The sequence below is a fragment of the Balaenoptera acutorostrata genome, chromosome 2, assembly GCF_949987535.1.
Source record: "Balaenoptera acutorostrata chromosome 2, mBalAcu1.1, whole genome shotgun sequence".
In the NCBI taxonomy this organism is placed as follows: Eukaryota; Metazoa; Chordata; class Mammalia; order Artiodactyla; family Balaenopteridae; genus Balaenoptera; species Balaenoptera acutorostrata.
In genome coordinates, this window is record NC_080065.1 from 141,853,609 (window position 1) to 141,872,108 (window position 18,500).

The 18,500-nt window shown below is 43.5% G+C and overlaps 1 protein-coding gene across 8 annotated transcripts in view; it reads left to right on the forward strand.

The window, feature by feature from the left end:
• CYFIP2 (cytoplasmic FMR1 interacting protein 2) overlaps window positions 1–18,500 on the forward strand; it is a 130,917-nt gene that overhangs the window by 100,443 nt on the left and 11,974 nt on the right. For all 8 annotated transcript variants that reach the window (XM_057540560.1, XM_057540557.1, XM_057540556.1 and 5 more), the window contains 2 exons: window positions 16,206–16,278; window positions 16,730–16,824. In XM_057540560.1, the coding sequence (XP_057396543.1) occupies window positions 16,206–16,278; window positions 16,730–16,824 (168 nt within the window). The remainder of the gene's footprint in view (window positions 1–16,205; window positions 16,279–16,729; window positions 16,825–18,500) is intronic.

Genomic DNA, 18,500 nt, shown 5'->3' on the forward strand with positions numbered 1-18,500 from the left:
AGACTCCTAAAATATCCTGATGTCTGAGCCCCATCCCACTCCAAGGAAAACAAAATTTTCGCCAGTGGGGCCCTGGCTGAAATGCCTAAAAGCTCCACATTTGATTGTAATGTGCAGCCAGGGTGGAGAGCCCCTGTTCTAGAAGGCGTCTTCTGAACTAGTATTGCCAAAGCTTAGTCGTTGACGTGTTGTCGTCACAATTCTTGCCATACCTGCAGACCACTGGTCCTATTTGTATTTAAAGTAACTTTTTACCTTAAACTTATTTTAAAAGGAAACTTCATATCACTTCCATTTAAAAAAAAAAGTATTCTCTTGCTGTCATTAGAAAGCAACCAGAATAATAAATTCCATCAAAACAAAACACGATAATATAATTCCTGTTGCTGTGTGCCTAGGCCCTGAGCTTGAGGTCTGCACTCTCTCTCTCTCTCTCTCTCTGTTAAAAACAGAGATCAGCAAATGTTACAGAAGTAGTAAAACATGCTGGTTCCAAGTGGAGACTTTCTCATTAAACTTGTGAGAAAGATTAATAGGAAACTGAAAAGGAAAAAATGTTATCGCTGTGACTCAGTATTATGAAATTCCATTGCACTGTACCCACATTTCCCACCCTTTGGAAAATGCCAACCTTGGATGACATTGACATGCATTTGAGGGAAGGAAAAGCTACTTTCGAGGTCAGTTTCTTGGCTGTAGATCTTTCCTAGTTGACCAGACATGATTCTGATCCAGAATAATAATTCATTTTCCCCTTGACAATTCAGGGCAGGGGGGTGGAGGTGAGACATAGTAAGTAATATATAGCGTTATTCAAGTGAGGCACAGATCAGTGGGGAAAGACCACACACACACACACACACACACACACACGAAATTAAATTACTGATTTATTCAGCCAGGGCTACAGAGAGCTCCTGGAAGTGAGGGGCCCACGGAGCAGGAACAGACGGAGAATGCCTCAAGTGAACTTTCCACTGCACCTGGAGTCCCCACTGAGGGGCTGGAAGCTGCAGCTCGTACTTTCTGTGCAAAGGAGGGTCGTGGTGGATGTGGGAAGCCTCATTTCATGGCTGTTCCACATGCCCTGTATCCTTGGGGCTTAACATCAGTACGAAGGAAACACTGACACTGACATCTATGTGCATCCATATAAGGGAATGTTTAGACCGCTGGGCTCTCTGGTCAGGCCCTGTCCCCCGCCACCCCCTTCCTGCGGGAAAGCCAGGGTGGGGATTCCTGTGGGGTGCCCCACCTCCAGTTTTCCAGCTCGTTTCTCCATGCTCACTTGACAGAGACAAGAAAAAAAAAAAGAAGTGTTAGCGTTATTGTCTTTGTTGCCTCAAGACTCAGAATGTTATTTAAGAAAATACTGTTTTGAGAATAGTTTGATGATTCCCCTTAGGAAATCAGCTAAAACTGGTATGTAGTCATTCACCCAGAAACAGAGCCTAAAGGTAGAGCCTAATGCTGTTCTATAGGAATCTGACACGCATAGGATCACACCGACCCTGTTTTTTTAAATATGTATCCTGAATCTTTATGGTTATCTGTTAACCAAGAGAAGTCAAATGCCCAGTTAGCCCCCTAGGGTGAGTGAGTTGGGAACATGAAGTTTTGTGGTATTTCATGGAAATCCCTAACAGTTCATCAGTTTTAAATTAAGTAAGATTCAAAAGGAAAATTGTAAGACTGAAAGCAATACAAAAATAAAATACTCACCCCTTGAATTTTTATGTGGGTTCCTTACAATACAGTATTTTTGCATCCTGACTTCAAAATCTCTTCATGTTTACTTGCTCTGTTGACAGAGAGCAATTTTAGCTCTTACTAATCATGTAACGACTACTACTCTCAGAATCGTAATATGTTAGGGGTTGTCCTAAGCAATAGTAATAGTAAGTGGCACTTGGTAAGTGTAGCAGTTGTCACCCATTAGCTCCTCCCAGGGAGGACCCTGTGTACTGAAGCAGGAGCACGCAGCAGTTCCCAAACGAGGGAATCACTGGAATACTTTTTGGTAGAGAAATTGCTTCGTCTTCACACTTTAGAAAACTCATCATGGTTGGATCCTAGATCCCCCCGAAAAAGGCTATAAAAGAAACAGCTTAAGAGCAACCAGGAAATGTTAGTATGTTATATGATATCAAGAACTTCTTAATGTAGGTGATCATAATATTGAGGTTACGTAGGCGGATGTCCTTGTTTTCAGGAATTGCATGCTGAAGTATTTAAGGCTGAGTGATGCAATGGCTTCAACTTACTTTCAGATGATTCAGTAAATCAGAGAGAGTCAAAGCAGATATGGCAAAATGTTCATTGGGACTCTACATCAAGAGTATAAGGATGTTCATTGTTCTTTCAAATATTTTGTATGTCTAACATTTTTCATAACACAAACTTGAGGGGTATGTGAAGGAAACTGAATCATGGAATCTGGAAAGTTAAGACGAAAAAGGGTCACATGATATATAAAGAGGAAGAAAAGTTATGAGGGCTTTTGGTTTTTTTTTCAGCTACTTGTGCTAGTTGGTGGGACTTACTCTTGGTAACATATGCCCCAGAGCTACTTCTGACCTCATTTTTTTAATTTATAGAGACATCTGCTAGTGCTGAACTCAGCCACGAGTCTCATGCTGCCCATCTGTTTGATTTGTGAGCAGGAAATAGCAGTTCAGGATCATAGAAAGCCAAAGCTGGGGAAGCTGGCCAGCCCAAATTAGAAAGAGGCCACTCGGATTTGTGAGCACCGCTGGGAGAGCACGCAGGACACCACTGTCGGCTGCCCTCCTCCCAGGGGCCCGTGGTAGGGAGACTTTCCCTCTGCTTCTAGGTCTTTGAGAGAAAAGAAAACAGTAATGCCTTCTCCCTGTGCTCAACTTAAGAGACATGTTTCCATCCAGCTTCTTTGAGGGTCACTGCCTTTCCATTCTTGCTCTGGGTGGAATTTACTAGTAGGTAAAGCATTAGGGGATAAAAGACAGAGCTGATTTGCCCATGTAGCAGCAAAAAGGATCTTCATACCATTGTAAATCAGATCATGCAACTCTCCAGCTTAAAACTGACAGGTGGCTTCTCATTGTACTTAAAAATCTTTTCTTTTAATTTATTTCATTCGAGTATAGTTGGTGTATAATGTTTTGTTAATTTCTACTGTCATTGTACTTAAAATTCTAACTCCCAACTTTGGCCTGTGAGGCCCAGATTATTCAGCTGTACCTTCTCCTCCGACTCCATCTTTTATTAGCACTCTCTCCCTGGCTGCAAGATCCAGCTACATCAAGCACACGGCCGACTTTGAAGGTCAGACTAGAGATAAGGAATCTGAGGTACCCTGAAGATCTGCACCAGGACCAAGGCTGAATCTTACTATCCTTGGCTTCTACCCTATTGCTTGCTCACATTTACCCCTTTGGCATTATAATTCAAGGGGCACCAAGAGCACCCCCAAAACAAAAGCATCTCTTCTGCTTTCTATCACAGTATATGAAATTCTCCTATTAGAGACTTAATTTGTTGATTTGAAATGTTATCTGATCTTTAGAAGCCCCGCTAAAATACAAAGTCTGCTGAGACTGGGAGAAAGATAATGCTGTGCAAGCCAGTTCATTAGTGGGTATTCATTTATCAAATAGTTGTGTTTTTTTTAAATTTTTATTTATTTATTTTTGGCTGCATTGAGTCTTCATTGCCACGCGCGGGCTTGCTCTAGTTGTGGCAAGCGGGAAGCTACTCTTCATTGTGGTGCACAGTCTTCTCATTGCAGTGGCTTCTCTTGTTGCGGAGCACGGGCTCTAGGAGCGCGGGCTTCAGTAGTTATGGCACATGGGCTCAGTAGTTGTGGCTCGCGGGCGCTAGAGCACAGGCTCAGTAGTTGTGGCGCATGGACTTAGCTGCTCCGCGGCATGTGGGATCTTCCCGGACCAGGGCTCGAACCCATGTGCCCTGCACTAGCAGGTGGATTCTTAACCACTGCGCCACCAGGGAAGTCCATCAAATAGTTTTGAGGAGTAGGAATATCACTCAGGAAAGGGTGTGGGGGAACTAAAAGATCCCCAGGCAAAAACAAAAACAAACCAAAGAAAAACATTGAAGTAGAAACTCTGTACTGTGCTTGGTAAGATGTTGATAGTATACACTAAGTGGTAGAAATAGATTACAGAAGAATAATATTTTATATTCCATTCTTATTTAAAATATATGCTTAAATGTTTTATGCATGGAAAGACCTGGCAGGATAAGCCCCAAAAGGTTATCAGTGATGACCCCTGGATGATGGGGTTATACATTTTTCATTTTATAAACAAAAATGTATCTGCATCTTCTATTTTTTCAAAAATAGCCAGAAAGAAAGGGGCTAGAGTGACAGTTTTAAAAATATATCCAACACATTGCACGGTGACTGTATTTAACAGCACTGTATTGTATACTTGAAAGATGCTAAGAGAGTAAATCTTAAATGTTCTCACCGCAACAATAAGAACAAAGATGGCAGTTGTGTGAGGTGAAGAATGTATCAACTAACCTATCGCGGCAGTCATTTAGCAGGTATATACGGGTATCAATCATCATGTCATACACCTTAAACTTACACAGTATTATATGTCAATGATCTCAGTATATCTGGGGAAAAAAGCTATGTCCACTAAATTAGTAGTTTTTCAAAGGATGGTCTTTTCCTAGAGGCTGAATTAAATATTGGGTGCATTTCCAGAAGAAAATGACAAATGTCAAGTCAATTAACACATGTAAAGTGATTAAAATGTTGTTGTTGTTGATGGACCTTAGAAGTCAGGGATAACAAATTTGTAGCTTGAGTGCCATTGCCCCTATTATACCCAAGGCAGATATTAATAATCCATCCTGATGAGCCCAAGTATGATGTCAGAATCCTCTCTAGAAGCAGCCACTGCCTCTCAGTCATGGTTGGTACATGAGATGACCCCAGGGCCATCACTAGCACATATGTTGCCTTCAGGCAAATCACGAAGAAGTATCCTTTCTCAAGCTCTTCCACATCCTTCTTTTGAAATATTTTCATAATATATTGATGTTTTTATGGAACAAAATACATCTGCTGGAAAATCATTATAAACAATCGATCTCTGATGTCTATGATATGTTTGGCACCCCCTAGGATGGGATGCCCTTGAACAATACACTATCTGCATAAACCATTCACAGCAGCCCTGGGTGATACTTTTTTGTCATCTCTGCTAGAGATGCCCCCCCCCCAAAAATAAACAAATCCTTATCTCCCAAAAAAAGGAGTGGTCTGAGACCCCTGGAAACTGCTCCATTGTCCTGACATTCTATCACTGGAGTTTGTCCTACTTTGGTATCTGGGAGGCAACTGAAGTACCTACTTCCTCTTGGTCAGATGTACAGTCCGTATAGCAAGGCAATACGGCAAGCCATAGGACGCTAACGAGGTATTATTAACCAGTCAGCTGTTTCTGTTTCAGGGCAGTAAGATGGAAGGAAGACTGTGGGTCTTTGTTCCAATTAAAACTCAGACTTAATTCCATTTTTTTCCCAGTCCATGAATTTGCTAATTTCACATTCCAGTGATTTGCAATGAACATAGTTCCCTGGGGCCTTTGCTGTTGCATTGGCCATATTGCAGGCCCAGCCTCTCCCTCCCAACACCCAACATTTGGGATGTGCAGTCCAGTGGTCCTGAAGAGGTGTTCTGGGTGGCACGGTCCTCTGGGCTTCATGATGAGTAAGGGGAACTCAGATAATGAGGACATCTTCCACCCAGCAGGTTCTAATTGGTCACTTAGAGTTTTTAAATCAGCATTCCCAGCTTGAGACTTGGTACAGGCACACGGAAGTCCTCGTGCTTTTGTCCCTCTCAAGAAAGACCTATGTCCACTCAGCAGAGCAGAATGAAAGAGCAGGGTAAGGTTGGTTTTAGAAAAGATGATTGTCCTAGCCCCAGTGCAGGTCAGGCCAGACCTAGATCAGCAAGAGAATTCTGAGAGGCCTCAGCTACAGCTTATCACACGTTTCTTTATTAGATAAGTATTACCGTATACCCTGCCTATATCCAAAAGGATATGCAGTGCCTTATACTTAAAGAAATTGTTTTGCTGAGTCTAGGGACAATGACACAGAATAAGACCAAAAAGGCATCAAGAGGCAGAGGGGAAGGCCAGGGTGTGTTACATCAGGCTCCCTCAGCCCAATTTCAGGTTGATTCCCAGGTACTCTCCTAGAAAGGGTATATCTTTGGACTCAGAAATCCTGGATTCAGGTCTTACCTCCATGCTTGACAGCTGTGAGCCTCTGGGGAAATGATTGAATCCCTGAGCCTTAGTTTCTACACCCCCAAAATGCTGGGGCTAGGTCCCTACTTCCCAGAGCCTTTGTGTGAAATGACCTTACCAGAGACCCCCTCCCTCCTCTTCCCATAGCCCAGCAAGGAGGCTTTGACTCACCTTCCCTGGAAGTCGCCTAAAACTGAGGGGTATGACTGCCTACAGCCCCGTCAGCCCACCCCTCCATTACTCGCCCGCTGAGCAAATGATTTCTTGCTCTCTACACACCAGCCATCTCATCTCCGATCTTATCTTCCCTCTGTCTGTGATTGCACCTTTCCTGCCCATCCTCCCAGGCCCATCTCAGGGCCATCATTACCTCATTCCCCCCAGTTCTCGTGTTCAGCACACACTTTATCAAATGCCTGTTCTCTGCAAGACACCTGGTGTTATTTCTCCCTCCTCCCGAGTCTCTAGAGCCCTTGGTTGCAGACTTCTTTTGCACCTAGTGATTCTGCTTATTTCCCAGTCACAGGTATCTTTAGCCCTCTTCCCCTACTAGATTATAAACTTCATTAAAATCTAGTTTTTCCCGTCTTACCTGTCATCATGTTTCCTTCAGCATCCAGGCCCCACTCCAGTCAGAAAACAGTAAGCACTCAGAGGATGTTTGGTGAACTGAGGGAAGGAAGGAAGAGGGAGCACCAAGTGCATAGGGGTAGCATTGTGCCTCACACCTGGCTGGAAAGGTGGCCTGTCACCCCCATTCAGGTGTGTATGGGTAGACACGGACGTGCCCAGAATTTATCAGTCTCCCCTTCATCTCAGGTACCACTTTGCACCTTGTCTTTCTTTGGTCTCGTAGAGTCAGAGGAATTGAAATATCTGGAAAGGTCTGGTCACCTGGGGAAGCACCTACTCACATCTACCCTTGCACTTGTGTATCCTTTTTCCTGGAGTCAGTTTCCATCCTCGTGCTGATGATTCCCAAGTTCAGATCCACTCTGTGGACCCTGGGGGGCCCTAGGCCTTATGTCTCGTTGCCTTTTAGACATCTTCTCCTGAATGTCCACAGAAATTGACCTTGCCCGGATCTGATCTCAGCTGCCTCCTACCTGCAAACTCACTGTGTCTTCTGACCCTGTGAGCAGCTCAGCATGGGTGTCCTTTCCCACTCTCTGCTGTCATATCCAGTCTGTAGTTGGGTCTTTGATATCTGCTCCCAGCTCTCTGTCTCCTTTGCCACTGCTCCAGGCCCTGCGATCTCTTGCTTGGCCTATTCCAACACCCCTTTTGCCCTCCCCCAGTGCTTTCTCTCTTGCAGCCAAAGGGTGAAGCTGCAGATGTGATCATGCCACTTCCCTGATTAAAACCATCAGGATAGCGTCCAAATACCTAAGCAAGGCTTACAAGATCCTTCCTGCTGTGCCTCCTCCTCACCCCTCCTTCCTCACCTCCTGCCACCTTCCCCCAGCACTGAAAGCTTCAGTCTTATTCAGCTGCCAGCCCCTCACCCACTGTGGTCCCTCTTGCTTTGGGGCCTCTCACAGGTGCTGTTCACCCTCACCTGTCCAACACTTAGCCCTTGTTCAGGTCTCAGCTTAGCATTTCCTTCTCCAGGAAGTCTTCCCTATCATTCTCCCCAGAAGTCTGGATTGATTACCCCTATTATATATTCCTGTAGTTCCCCAATTGTAGCACTTAACTAGAACTACCCATTTTACCTGCTTTCCTCCTCATCTTGGTAAGGACCATGCATTAGGTCTGCCTCACTTACTGCTCTATCTCCACCACCTTGCAGAGAGACTTGGTATAACAGATGCGTACTCTTTGCTGAATGAATGAATGAATGAATGAATGGCTTAATTTCTGCTCAGGCTATATCCTAGTTAGAATGAAAGTGTTGAGAATTTGGGACGTCCTTGTTTGGTCTCTAGATAGTATTATACCCATGTTCTCTATAGTATTATACCCATGTTCTCTATATTCTAGATAGTATTATACCCATGTTCTCTATATTCCTCTTATTGGCCTTTCATAGCAGGTAAAATGCAGGTCCTGAGTATGGCTAGTCCCTCCGAAAGGACTCTTGATCAGTGTTTGCATGGGATATGAGACACTGCTCTGATTCTTCTTCACAAGCACCCTGGGCTGGGGCTGGATTAGAGAGCTCAACCGGCTTGGTGAGGGACCTGAATGAATAAGGGCTCTGATTAGTTTTTTAAAAGAAAACTACTGTAGACTGAAGGGTCTTGGAAGAGTCCTAGAAGGTGAATCTCGAATGGGGCTTCGCAGGATGGACGAGAATGATGTGGTTTGGGAGGGTTGAGGCGGAAGGAATTTATAGGGATAGGTTGACCACGTGACGGTCTGGTTATTTACCTTGGAATCACACCAGCAGAACTTCAAAAATTAGTTGCCTGTGAAGAAATTGTCTACACAAATTCAGGATAGAAATTACCTCTGGAGTTTGGGGAGCAGAGGTTTCAGTAATTGCCTGTTTTTCAGCTAGAAGATGGCACAAGACTCTTTTCATTCTTCTTCAAACTGCATATGTATGTCACAGTTTTTAAGTTTAAAGAATGTTAGTTGATAGGACCAAAAACCTAGTAAATAAGCAACAAATGATGTGATCCTATCAGATACGAGTGAGGCTAAAACGTTTCTCACGTAGTGAGATTTTAAAGTAATTTCCTTCTGTCTCTATTTTTAATAAGTGAATGTGTTTTTCATAAAGTGTATGTATAATGGGGGCGGGGGGTATATTTCAAGCTTCCCAAGGCTTTGGCTGCATAGGCGACTATGGGAAAGCAATGGGTGTGGGAGTGAGGTGGCCCTGGGTCTCGGTGTCAGCCCTGCTGCTTCCATATCACTGTGTGGACCTGGTTGGGACACTCCATCTCCCCAAGAGTCTCAGCGTCCTCACAGGTAGGATGGGAATCGTAAGACCTATGTCACAGGATGCTCAGAGGTGTAAAGCAGGCAACGGGTACAAAGCACCTGGCACAGAGTTTAGGGGAGGGACCCTTACAGACCATTTAATCCAGCCTCTTCATTTTGTTTCATTTAAACTGTTCTTAATTGCACACGATAAATCAAATAGTACAGATGAGCTTATGATGAAAAACATCATTCTTGGCTCTGCTGCACCTCTCCCCACCTGCATCCCAATCCCCAAGGCAACCTGCTTTAATCCTTTCTGTTTCTAGTTCTTCTTTTTTTTTTTTTTAATTAATTAATTTATTTAATTTTTTATTTTTGGCTGTGTTGGGTCTTCGTTTCTGTGCGAGGGCTTTCTCTAGTTGCAGCAAGTGGTGGCCGCTACTCATCGCGGTGCGCGGGCCTCTCACTGTCGCGGCCTCTCTTGTTGCAGAGCGCAGGCTCCAGACGCGCAGGCTCAGTAGTTGTGGCGCACGGGCTTAGTTGCTTCGCGGCATGTGGGATCTTCCCAGACCAGGGCTCGAACCCGTGTCCCCTGCATTGGCAGGCAGATTCTCAATCACTGCGCCACCAGGGAAGCCCTCTAGTTCTTCTAGTTGTTATCTCCATAACGCTTAGTAATATGAGGCTAACCTCTGTTTCTTCATGAGCAACTTTAAGCAATACTTATTTTCTCCCTAGTTGGAAAGATGAGACTTTAGCTCATTTACATCTGTTCCCTCTCTTCCTCTCAGTATTTGATTGTTACATTTTATTACTTCTATTGTTTTCCCTTGTAATCGGAGATAATATACTTATACCTCTGTTGCTTCTTTCAGTAACATTATTTAGTATTTTGACTCTTTACGTGAAAGATAAGGAAATTAACAGTCCTTACTTCCACTCCTAGACTTTTACCTCCTACCTCCTGTCAGCTACCCTTTTACTTTTATATTGGCACAGCTGTATTTTTTGTAACATTTGTATTTTGTTCTGCGTCTGTGATTTGTTCCTTAAGTGTAGCCTAAAAAAAAAGAGAAAAAAGACAAAAGTATTTTTCATGTTATTAATCCTATGCAAATATTGTTCCTTGCTGGACCAAGTGTCATGACCAAGGATTTTGTTTCCTTCCCTCTGATTCCAGCATCAAGACCCCAAAAGCCCTTATTTTAAAGTTAAGAAGAATTACTTTCAGAGGTTTTTCCCAGATTAATTTTTTGAAGTAATATATATTTAATGTAGAAAATGTAGTAAATACATACAAGTAGGAAAAAACAGGAAGGAAGAGAGAGAGGAATAGAAAATTAAAAAACACCTGAAAATCCAGCTCTATGGAGCATTTACTAGGAATACTTCACATAGTGTTCATATAGGGTAATCAGTACATTGAAGGGAAAATACTTCTAGTGATAAGGGGAAACATCTATGCCTACATAAGAAAACCCAAAATAGGAAGGATTCTGTCCTAAGTCTCAATTCCCTTATGTGCCACAGACTTTCAACTTTTATTCCACATACTTATTGAGCATTTGCTGTCTGTCAGGCACTGTACTTACTCTTGGGAGTAAAATAGGGTCAAAAATAATCATTGTCCCTACCTTCCTGAAGGTTACATCCAGTAGGGAGAGGTAGATATTAATCAAATAGTCACATGTGGGCATGTATAATACAAATTGAGTTCAAATGCTGAAAGGAAAAGAGCTTGGTTCTTTGAGGACATATAACAATATATGTTACAATACGCATGGACGGGGACGTATTGCAGTGGTCCAGGAAGTCTCCCTGGAAGGAATGATGCTTGAATTGAGATCTGAAAGAAGAGTGGGAGGACTTCCCTGGTGGTGCAGTGGTTAAGAATCTGCCTGCCAATGCAGGGGACATGGGTTCGAGCCCTGGTCCGGGAAGATCCCACATGCCATGGAGCAACTAAGCCCGTGTGCCACAACTACTGAGCCAGCATGCCACAACTACTGAAGCCCGCATGCCACAACTACTGAAGCCCACGTGCCAGAAGCCCGTGCTCCACAACAAGAGAAGCCACCGCAATGAGAAGACCGCACACCACAATAAAGAGTAGCCCCCGCTCTCCGTAACTAGAGAAAAGCCCGCGTGCAGCAACAAAGACCCAATGCAGCCAAAAATAAATAAATGAATTAAAAAAAAAAAAAGTGGGAATTTACTAAGCAAAGGAGGGGGATGGGAGAGATAGGTTAGGGAGCATTCCAGAGAGAAGGCAGAAATTCAGTGATGAATATGCAGACGGTGAATTCAAGTAACAGAAAGCTGCCGTGGCTGGAGCAGAAAGAGCTGGCAGGGAGTGGGGAAGAAACCCACTCTAGGTGGCCTTCGCAAGCTAGGGGCCGGGTGGGTTCCTAGCAGAGTGGAAGGCCAAGTGCCATCCTTTAGGATAGAGATTGGATGAGAAGCTGGTGGGCATTAGCCTAAGTGCCCACAGAGCAGTCTGTTCAGATCCTGACACAGGCTTTTGTGCGCTCTGAACTGGACATTTTTATCAGTCGCAATGGCCTCAGCTCATGAATGCCAAACAAACACCTTCCACAAAAGGCATTGCAGGGTGTGTAGCCACCTCGTCATGCAAATGGCCACATAGCTCATCCTTGGGGACCTTCCAGGCAAATGCTTTCCCACCTCTGTGAGGAAACCACATCCTTCTCTTTCTTCACCTTCAGTAACGAATGGCATTACAAGGTAGAGAATACACAGGAAGCATGCCAACAGGAAGCACCCCCAAAGAACCTCTGGTCCTGCAGGTTGCAAACTCGAGGGGGAGGCGCAGGGTGCGGAGGGGGGGTAAATGGAACACTCCTGTCTCCCCCAAGGAAATCTGGAGCAGAAGCTCATCATGTAAAATGAATAAAGCAACAACATTGGTCTTGTTGTAGAGGGCCCAGAACCTTCTTCCCCTTTCTCCATCCTCTAAGGTGGCTTCTAAGGTCAGTTTTATTCACATTAACAAAATAGAAAGTTGATATTCATGCAAGGGGGCAACTTTCCTAGTAAGAAGACATTTCTAGGAGCAACTGAAATTTTTGGAAGAAAAGTAAACAAGAAAGATAAGGAAACTTGGCAGTAGGGCTATGTGTACCAATCCTGTGCTTGGAATACTTGTGTAACTCCTCATTGCACTTAAATTCCAGACTTCATACCATACTATGAGACCTCGCATGATCTGGTCCCTCCCTTCTGTTAGGAACTAAGACCGTACTATGACTACCTGCATCACTATACTCCAACTTACTCTCTGCCCCAGGGCCATTGCACTTACCTCATATCTACATGGCTGGCTCCTTCTTTATTACATTCTCTACTTAAATATCTATCCCCTCAAAAAGGTTTCCCCTAACCACCCTCTCTGAAGTAGTCCCTTCCCCACTCCCAGTCACTCTCTAGCCTACCCTATTGTGTCTTACCACTATCTGAAATTTTCTGGTTTGTTTACTTCTTTTTATCTCTCTCAGCTACAATGTAATTTACATGAGTACAGAGATCTCGTTCAACATCATATCTGCAAAGCCTAGAACAATGCCTGGTACTCAATAAATGTTTGTTGGATGAATGGATGTAATAGTATTCTCATATATGGAGGATAGTCATGTGGATAAAAAAATTCATTTATTCATCTAAGAAACATGAGATAACAAATATTCATTCATTAATAAATAATTATTGAGAGACTATTATGTCCTAGGCACTGGGGATAAAAGGTAAAAATAGAAGTGGCATCCCTACCCTTAAGGAGCTCATAGTGTTGTGGTCAATGTGGAGAAGTGTGGAGAGAATCTAAGACATGAGGACTTACTGGTCATGGGACATGAGGAAGAGAGACGAAAAATGAACCCCGGGTTTTTAGAACCCCGGCAGGTGAGATTATTGTGCCATTCTGGGAGCCAAGGAACCTCAGATAAGAAGGGGAGAAGAAGGTCAGCTTTAGAAATGTGTAGCTGTGGAATATCCAGTGGAAATATCTAGGAAGGAGGTAGATATCCAAGTCTGGAGCTTGAAAGAGAAGCCTGGCTGGAAATACAGAGCTGGTGAATCAAAGGCAGTGCTTGTAGACATGGGAGTAGGTGAGACAAAGTAGGTAAAATGAAGTGAGGAGAAAAAAAGGAAGAGGGACCTTGGAGAAAACCAACGTTTAAAGGATGGTTAGAAGCCAAACCTGCAAAAGAATCTAAAAAGGAGAAATCAAAATAATGGAAACCACAGAACTCATTGTCATAGTAACTGAGGGAAGACAGTGCCTAATACATTAGAGATGCCATAGTACGAGGACTGAAAGGTATCCATTGAACTTGGTGACAGAGCAGCCTTCAGTAATCTTTGCCAGAGCCATTACCATGGCGTGTTATAGCTGGGCATGACATTTTTGCTTGCTGTGAAGGGAAGTGAAGACTGGGAAATGGAGAGAGAGGTAGAAAGCTCTTGTAAGGTGCTCGGCCCTGAAAGGAGGAGAAAGATGGAAGGGTGGCTGAAGAATCTGGCTAGAAAAACACATTCAGTAATACTCTAAAGGGCAGAACAAAGATCTTGAATGGAAACTGCTGGGAGGCTGCCTTGGTTTAAAACTTTCTAACCATTAGAATTGTTCAAAAATGGGTTGGGCTGCCTCCAGAAGTACTGAGCTCTTGATTACTGGAGGTATCAAAGCATAGCCTAAATGTTATAGTATATTAAGAAAGAGTAAGGTGTTCAATCAGTAATCTAGGCTTCCACCATAAGAAACTGGAGAAAGAAAAGCAAATTAAACCCAAAGCAATCAGAAGAATGGACATAATAAAGATAAGAACAGAAATAAGCAAAATTGAAAGCAGAAACACTATAGGGAAATATAAATGAAAGTAAAAGCTGATTCTTTGGGAAAAAAATCAATAAAATTGATAAACCTCTAGCTAGACCAAGAAAAAAGAAAGGAGAAGACATAAATTACCAGTATCACGTATGAAATAGGGATATCACTATAGATCTCACAGACATCACAAGGATAATAAAGGCATACTACAAGCAACCCTATGCCCATAAATTAAACTTAGATGAAAGGAATCAAGTCTTTGAGTCACAGAAAACCCCAAAACTCACTTTAAAAAAATCGATAAGCTGAACAGTACTATATATGCTAAAGAAATTGTATACCTAGTTAAAAAACAAAAAAAGACTTCCAACAAAGAAAACTCCAGATACAGCTGGTTTCCCTTGTGAATTCTACCAAAAATTTAAGGAAGAAATCATAACAATTCCAGAAAATAGAAAAGAGGAGAACTCTTTCCAACTTATGAGGTCGGCATTTCCCTAATACCAACACCAACAACACTTGAAAACTCCAAATCAATGTCTCTAATGGATATAGAGTAAAAATCCCCAACAAAATACTAGCAAATAAAATCCACCAATACATAAGAAGAATAATGCATCACAACCAAGTGAAGTTTACCCCAAGAATGCAAGGCTGGTTCATCATTCAAAAATCAATCCATATAGGGACTTCCCTGGTGGCTCAGTGATTAAGAATCCACCTGCCAATGCAGGGGACACAGGTTCGAGCCCTGGTCCGGGAAGATCCCACATGCCGCGGAGCAACTAAGCCTGTGTGCCACAACTACTGAGCCAGCACACCACAGCTACTGAAGCCCACGTGCCTAGAGCCTGTGCTGCACAACAAGAGAAGCCACGGCAATGAGAAGCCTGCACACCGCAATGAAGAGTAGCCCCCACTGGCCACAACTAGAGAAAGCCCACGCACAGCAATGAAGACCCAACGCAGCCAAAAATAAATTTTAAAAATTTAAAAAAAAATCAATCCATATAATTCACCATATTAATGAAGGTAAGAGTAGCCTGAATAATCAGTAGGCAAGTTTTCAGATTATATGATGAATCAAAGGGTCTAAGCTTAGACATAGCAATAAAGACCAAGTTACTTGATTTACTGGTTTGGGGAGGAACAGATTAATTAAGAAAGTGAGGAAATTTCCCCTCTGGCTAAGAAACTGAGAATTACAGTCAGATCACACAGGTCTCTCTGGAGAGTTCAGTTGTCCTCCTTCTGTCATCCTCACTTCAAAGACTGAGGGAGTTGAGGGGTTTCTTTCTTGAGCAGCTGGCCTGCTAGATTTCCAGGATGGCCACGTTCTACCCATGCCTGGTTAAGAAAGCCAAGGGCCCTCACAATCCTGATTTTCTCAAGATTCTTTAGAATCCAAGAGTATCAGAGTTGAATGAAGGCTGGATCTTACCTAATCCAGATCCCCACAGTTTAAAGAATAGAAACCAAGACCCATGGAGGGTGGCTCGTGTAGGTCCCCTTCCCCATCACTGAAATCCAGTGATCATGAGCTGGTCCCGGGACAGTAAGCCCATTTGACCATATCTTCCAGGCCTGCCCTCCCCCAAACTTTCCCCTCCAAACTTTGTAGTACACGTTTGCTTTTAGCTTACGTTTATGCATAAAGAGTCCTCATCAAAACCTGTCTGGGTCCTAGTCCCTCTTCTCTCACCAGTTGGAGTCTGGGGTGGGGAAAAGCAACCAGACCCAGGCCTTCACACAGAGGCACCCTGCATTACTGGATTGGAGGATTGGTCTAGCTACCTGCGTTGAGCCCATAGGCCTCACAGCCAACCAGATGAACATAGTCTGGGTCTATCATCTCTATTTGATCCCACTGCCACGTTGAATTCTTTCAACAAATTCCTTATAAGATTGTAATGAAAATATACTGCACACTCATTATGTCCAGGGTCTGTGCTATGAGGCTATACATTCTCTCACTTCATCCTCACAGTAACCCATTAAAATAGGTACTGTTCTCATCCTCATTTTGCAGATAAATGAATAGGCTCAGAGAGGTTAAGCAACGTGCTTAAGATCCCACAGCTGGTTAAGTAGAAGTGTTAGGATTTGAACCCAGGTCTGGCTGACTCCAGTGTTCAAGCTTTTAGTAATCAAAATTCTTCCTGGTTTAAAATAACAATGGTTTTCTCTTTCTTTCCCTCCTCCTCTCTTTTCAGTCTCAGGAGGAAGTCTGTGATTTGCTCCATGCTGCACCCTTCCAAAACATCTTGCCTAGAGTCTACATCAAAGGTAAGAAACCACTGACAGCAGCTAAGTGGCCAATTTGAATTTGCACCTCACGCTCACTTAATCCCAGTAAACTCAGATGTGCGGTCAGAAATGGAGAAGGTGAGAGCTTTGGACAGCTATTGGGTAGTCACAGAATTGGAAAGGATGCTCCAGGCCTTGGTCCTTCTAGAACATCCCTAGTAAGTTGCTGTCTAGCTTGGTCTAAATCCTTCAGGTGATGGGGAACTCACCACCCCATGAGGTAGATGATTCCACTGTTGGGCACAGATAATAGAACATTTTCCTTGTAGTGAGTCCTGACCACACTTGCCAGAACCAGGGAAAACAGTTCTACATGCTCCATCCAAGTACTGGAATACAAATACGTCACCAGGTCCTCTGAGAGCTCTTCCTTCCCCATTTCCCCCGGTGTGCCCTGAATCTCATTTTCCGCCTACTGTTCCTTTTGCAGAGGGGGAGCGTTTGGAGGTCCGGATGAAACGCCTGGAAGCCAAGTACGCGCCACTTCACCTGGTCCCTCTGATAGAGCGGCTGGGGACCCCTCAGGTACGATCCTCCTATCATGGACTCGGAGAACCAAAAGGAACTTTAGGGGGAGAGAGAGCATTTGGTCCCACCTCCTCATTGTACAGATGGGGAAACTGAGGCCCAGAGAGAGAAACAGAAAGTCTGACAGCACACAGCCTGTTAGTGGCAAGGGCAGGTCTGGAATGAGTTTTGCTGCCTCTCAGGCCTGCACCCTGTATCATCTATCCTGCCAAGAAAGAAGGAAGTCAGACAAGTATCTGTTACTCCCCGTTAGGTATTAAGAATTCTGCTGAGTTATCTCTCAGAATCAGAACCGCACACCCTGTGAACCGGCAGTTCATCTCTGGGTATCTTTGCTAAAAAAAAACTCTTACAGGAACCCAAGATGTTTACCACAGCATTGTTTCTTAAAGCAAAAAACTGGAGACAACCTAAATGTCAATCAGTAGAGTGTTGACTAAATAAAATGTGGTAAAATCATTTAAATGATGAATACCTGCTACATAATAATGAAAAGAAAAGAAATCAGATCTAGATGCATCAGTGTGGACAGACCATAAACACATGGTTAGGTGAATAAAGCAAGTTGCACTACAGGTCATGGAGTATGATGCTATTTGTATTTTTTTAAACACATATCAAAAAACCATATTAAGTAAAATTTCCTAGGAAATGAAAAACACCCAGTTCATAATGGTGGCAACCTCTGAAGAAAGATGAAAGGGACAGAGATGGGTGGGGAGGTCAAAGAAGGCAGCTTTTTCCGTAATGTTCTAATATTTTTGAAGGTGAATGAGCTCAGATGTTAATTCTGTAATTAAAACTCATTTTTACAAACCTCAACCTGTACATGGAGAGGCGTAAAACAGGACCCCTGCCTTTGGAGAACTCACAAACCATGCAGGCAGTCAGGAAAGAAGATACTTTGGAGGGGGGGAAGGGATGAAACAAAAAGCATGTGCTGTCTCCTTTCAAGTTGATTCAAGTTGAATCAAGCATTTGGTGGTGGGGCAGGGCACGGATCAGGGTAGGAATTCAGGAAGAAGAGAAAACAGGGCACTGCAGCGAGACAAGCCAGTATGGCTTGTTTTGTTCAACAAAACCCAAAACCGACTGTTTAAAAGGTTTAGGATTCAGATCCGCTCTTGGACTAGCATCCCTAAGGTCCTCTCTCCTGTTATCACAAAAGCTCATGAATCAGAAAAATTCTCATCCTCCGCAGAGGGCGGAAGGCGGCCACTTCTCTCGAAAAACATGGCAAGTGTTGGAGCCCATGACAGGGCCCCATCTGCCCAGGTGTCACACTGATGAGCAGCCCCAGCCAGACCCCCTGCAGGCCACCCACCTCCTACTGAAAACAGTGACTAAACATTTAGTGACATTTGGGTTCTTTAGTCACCACGGAGAGAATGTAGATACTGTGAAATATGCACATTTTCTTTTTTGGCTTTCCGGGGCTGAACACAGGAGATCCTCTAAAGATTGCCTTCTAGGGAGAAATCCCCCAAGCCAGCGACATATAAATGTGTCTGCTCCACTGTTGGTGTCATCCTGCAAGAATCTGGCCTCTCACACCCAGGCTTCGGCATGTGTTTCCACTTAGAAGTTTGTGAATTCCTTCCCTGTTCTGATGAACACTATTTCCTTGGGACTGATAGAAATCTCAATTTGTCAAATGCTGATATTTAACAAAC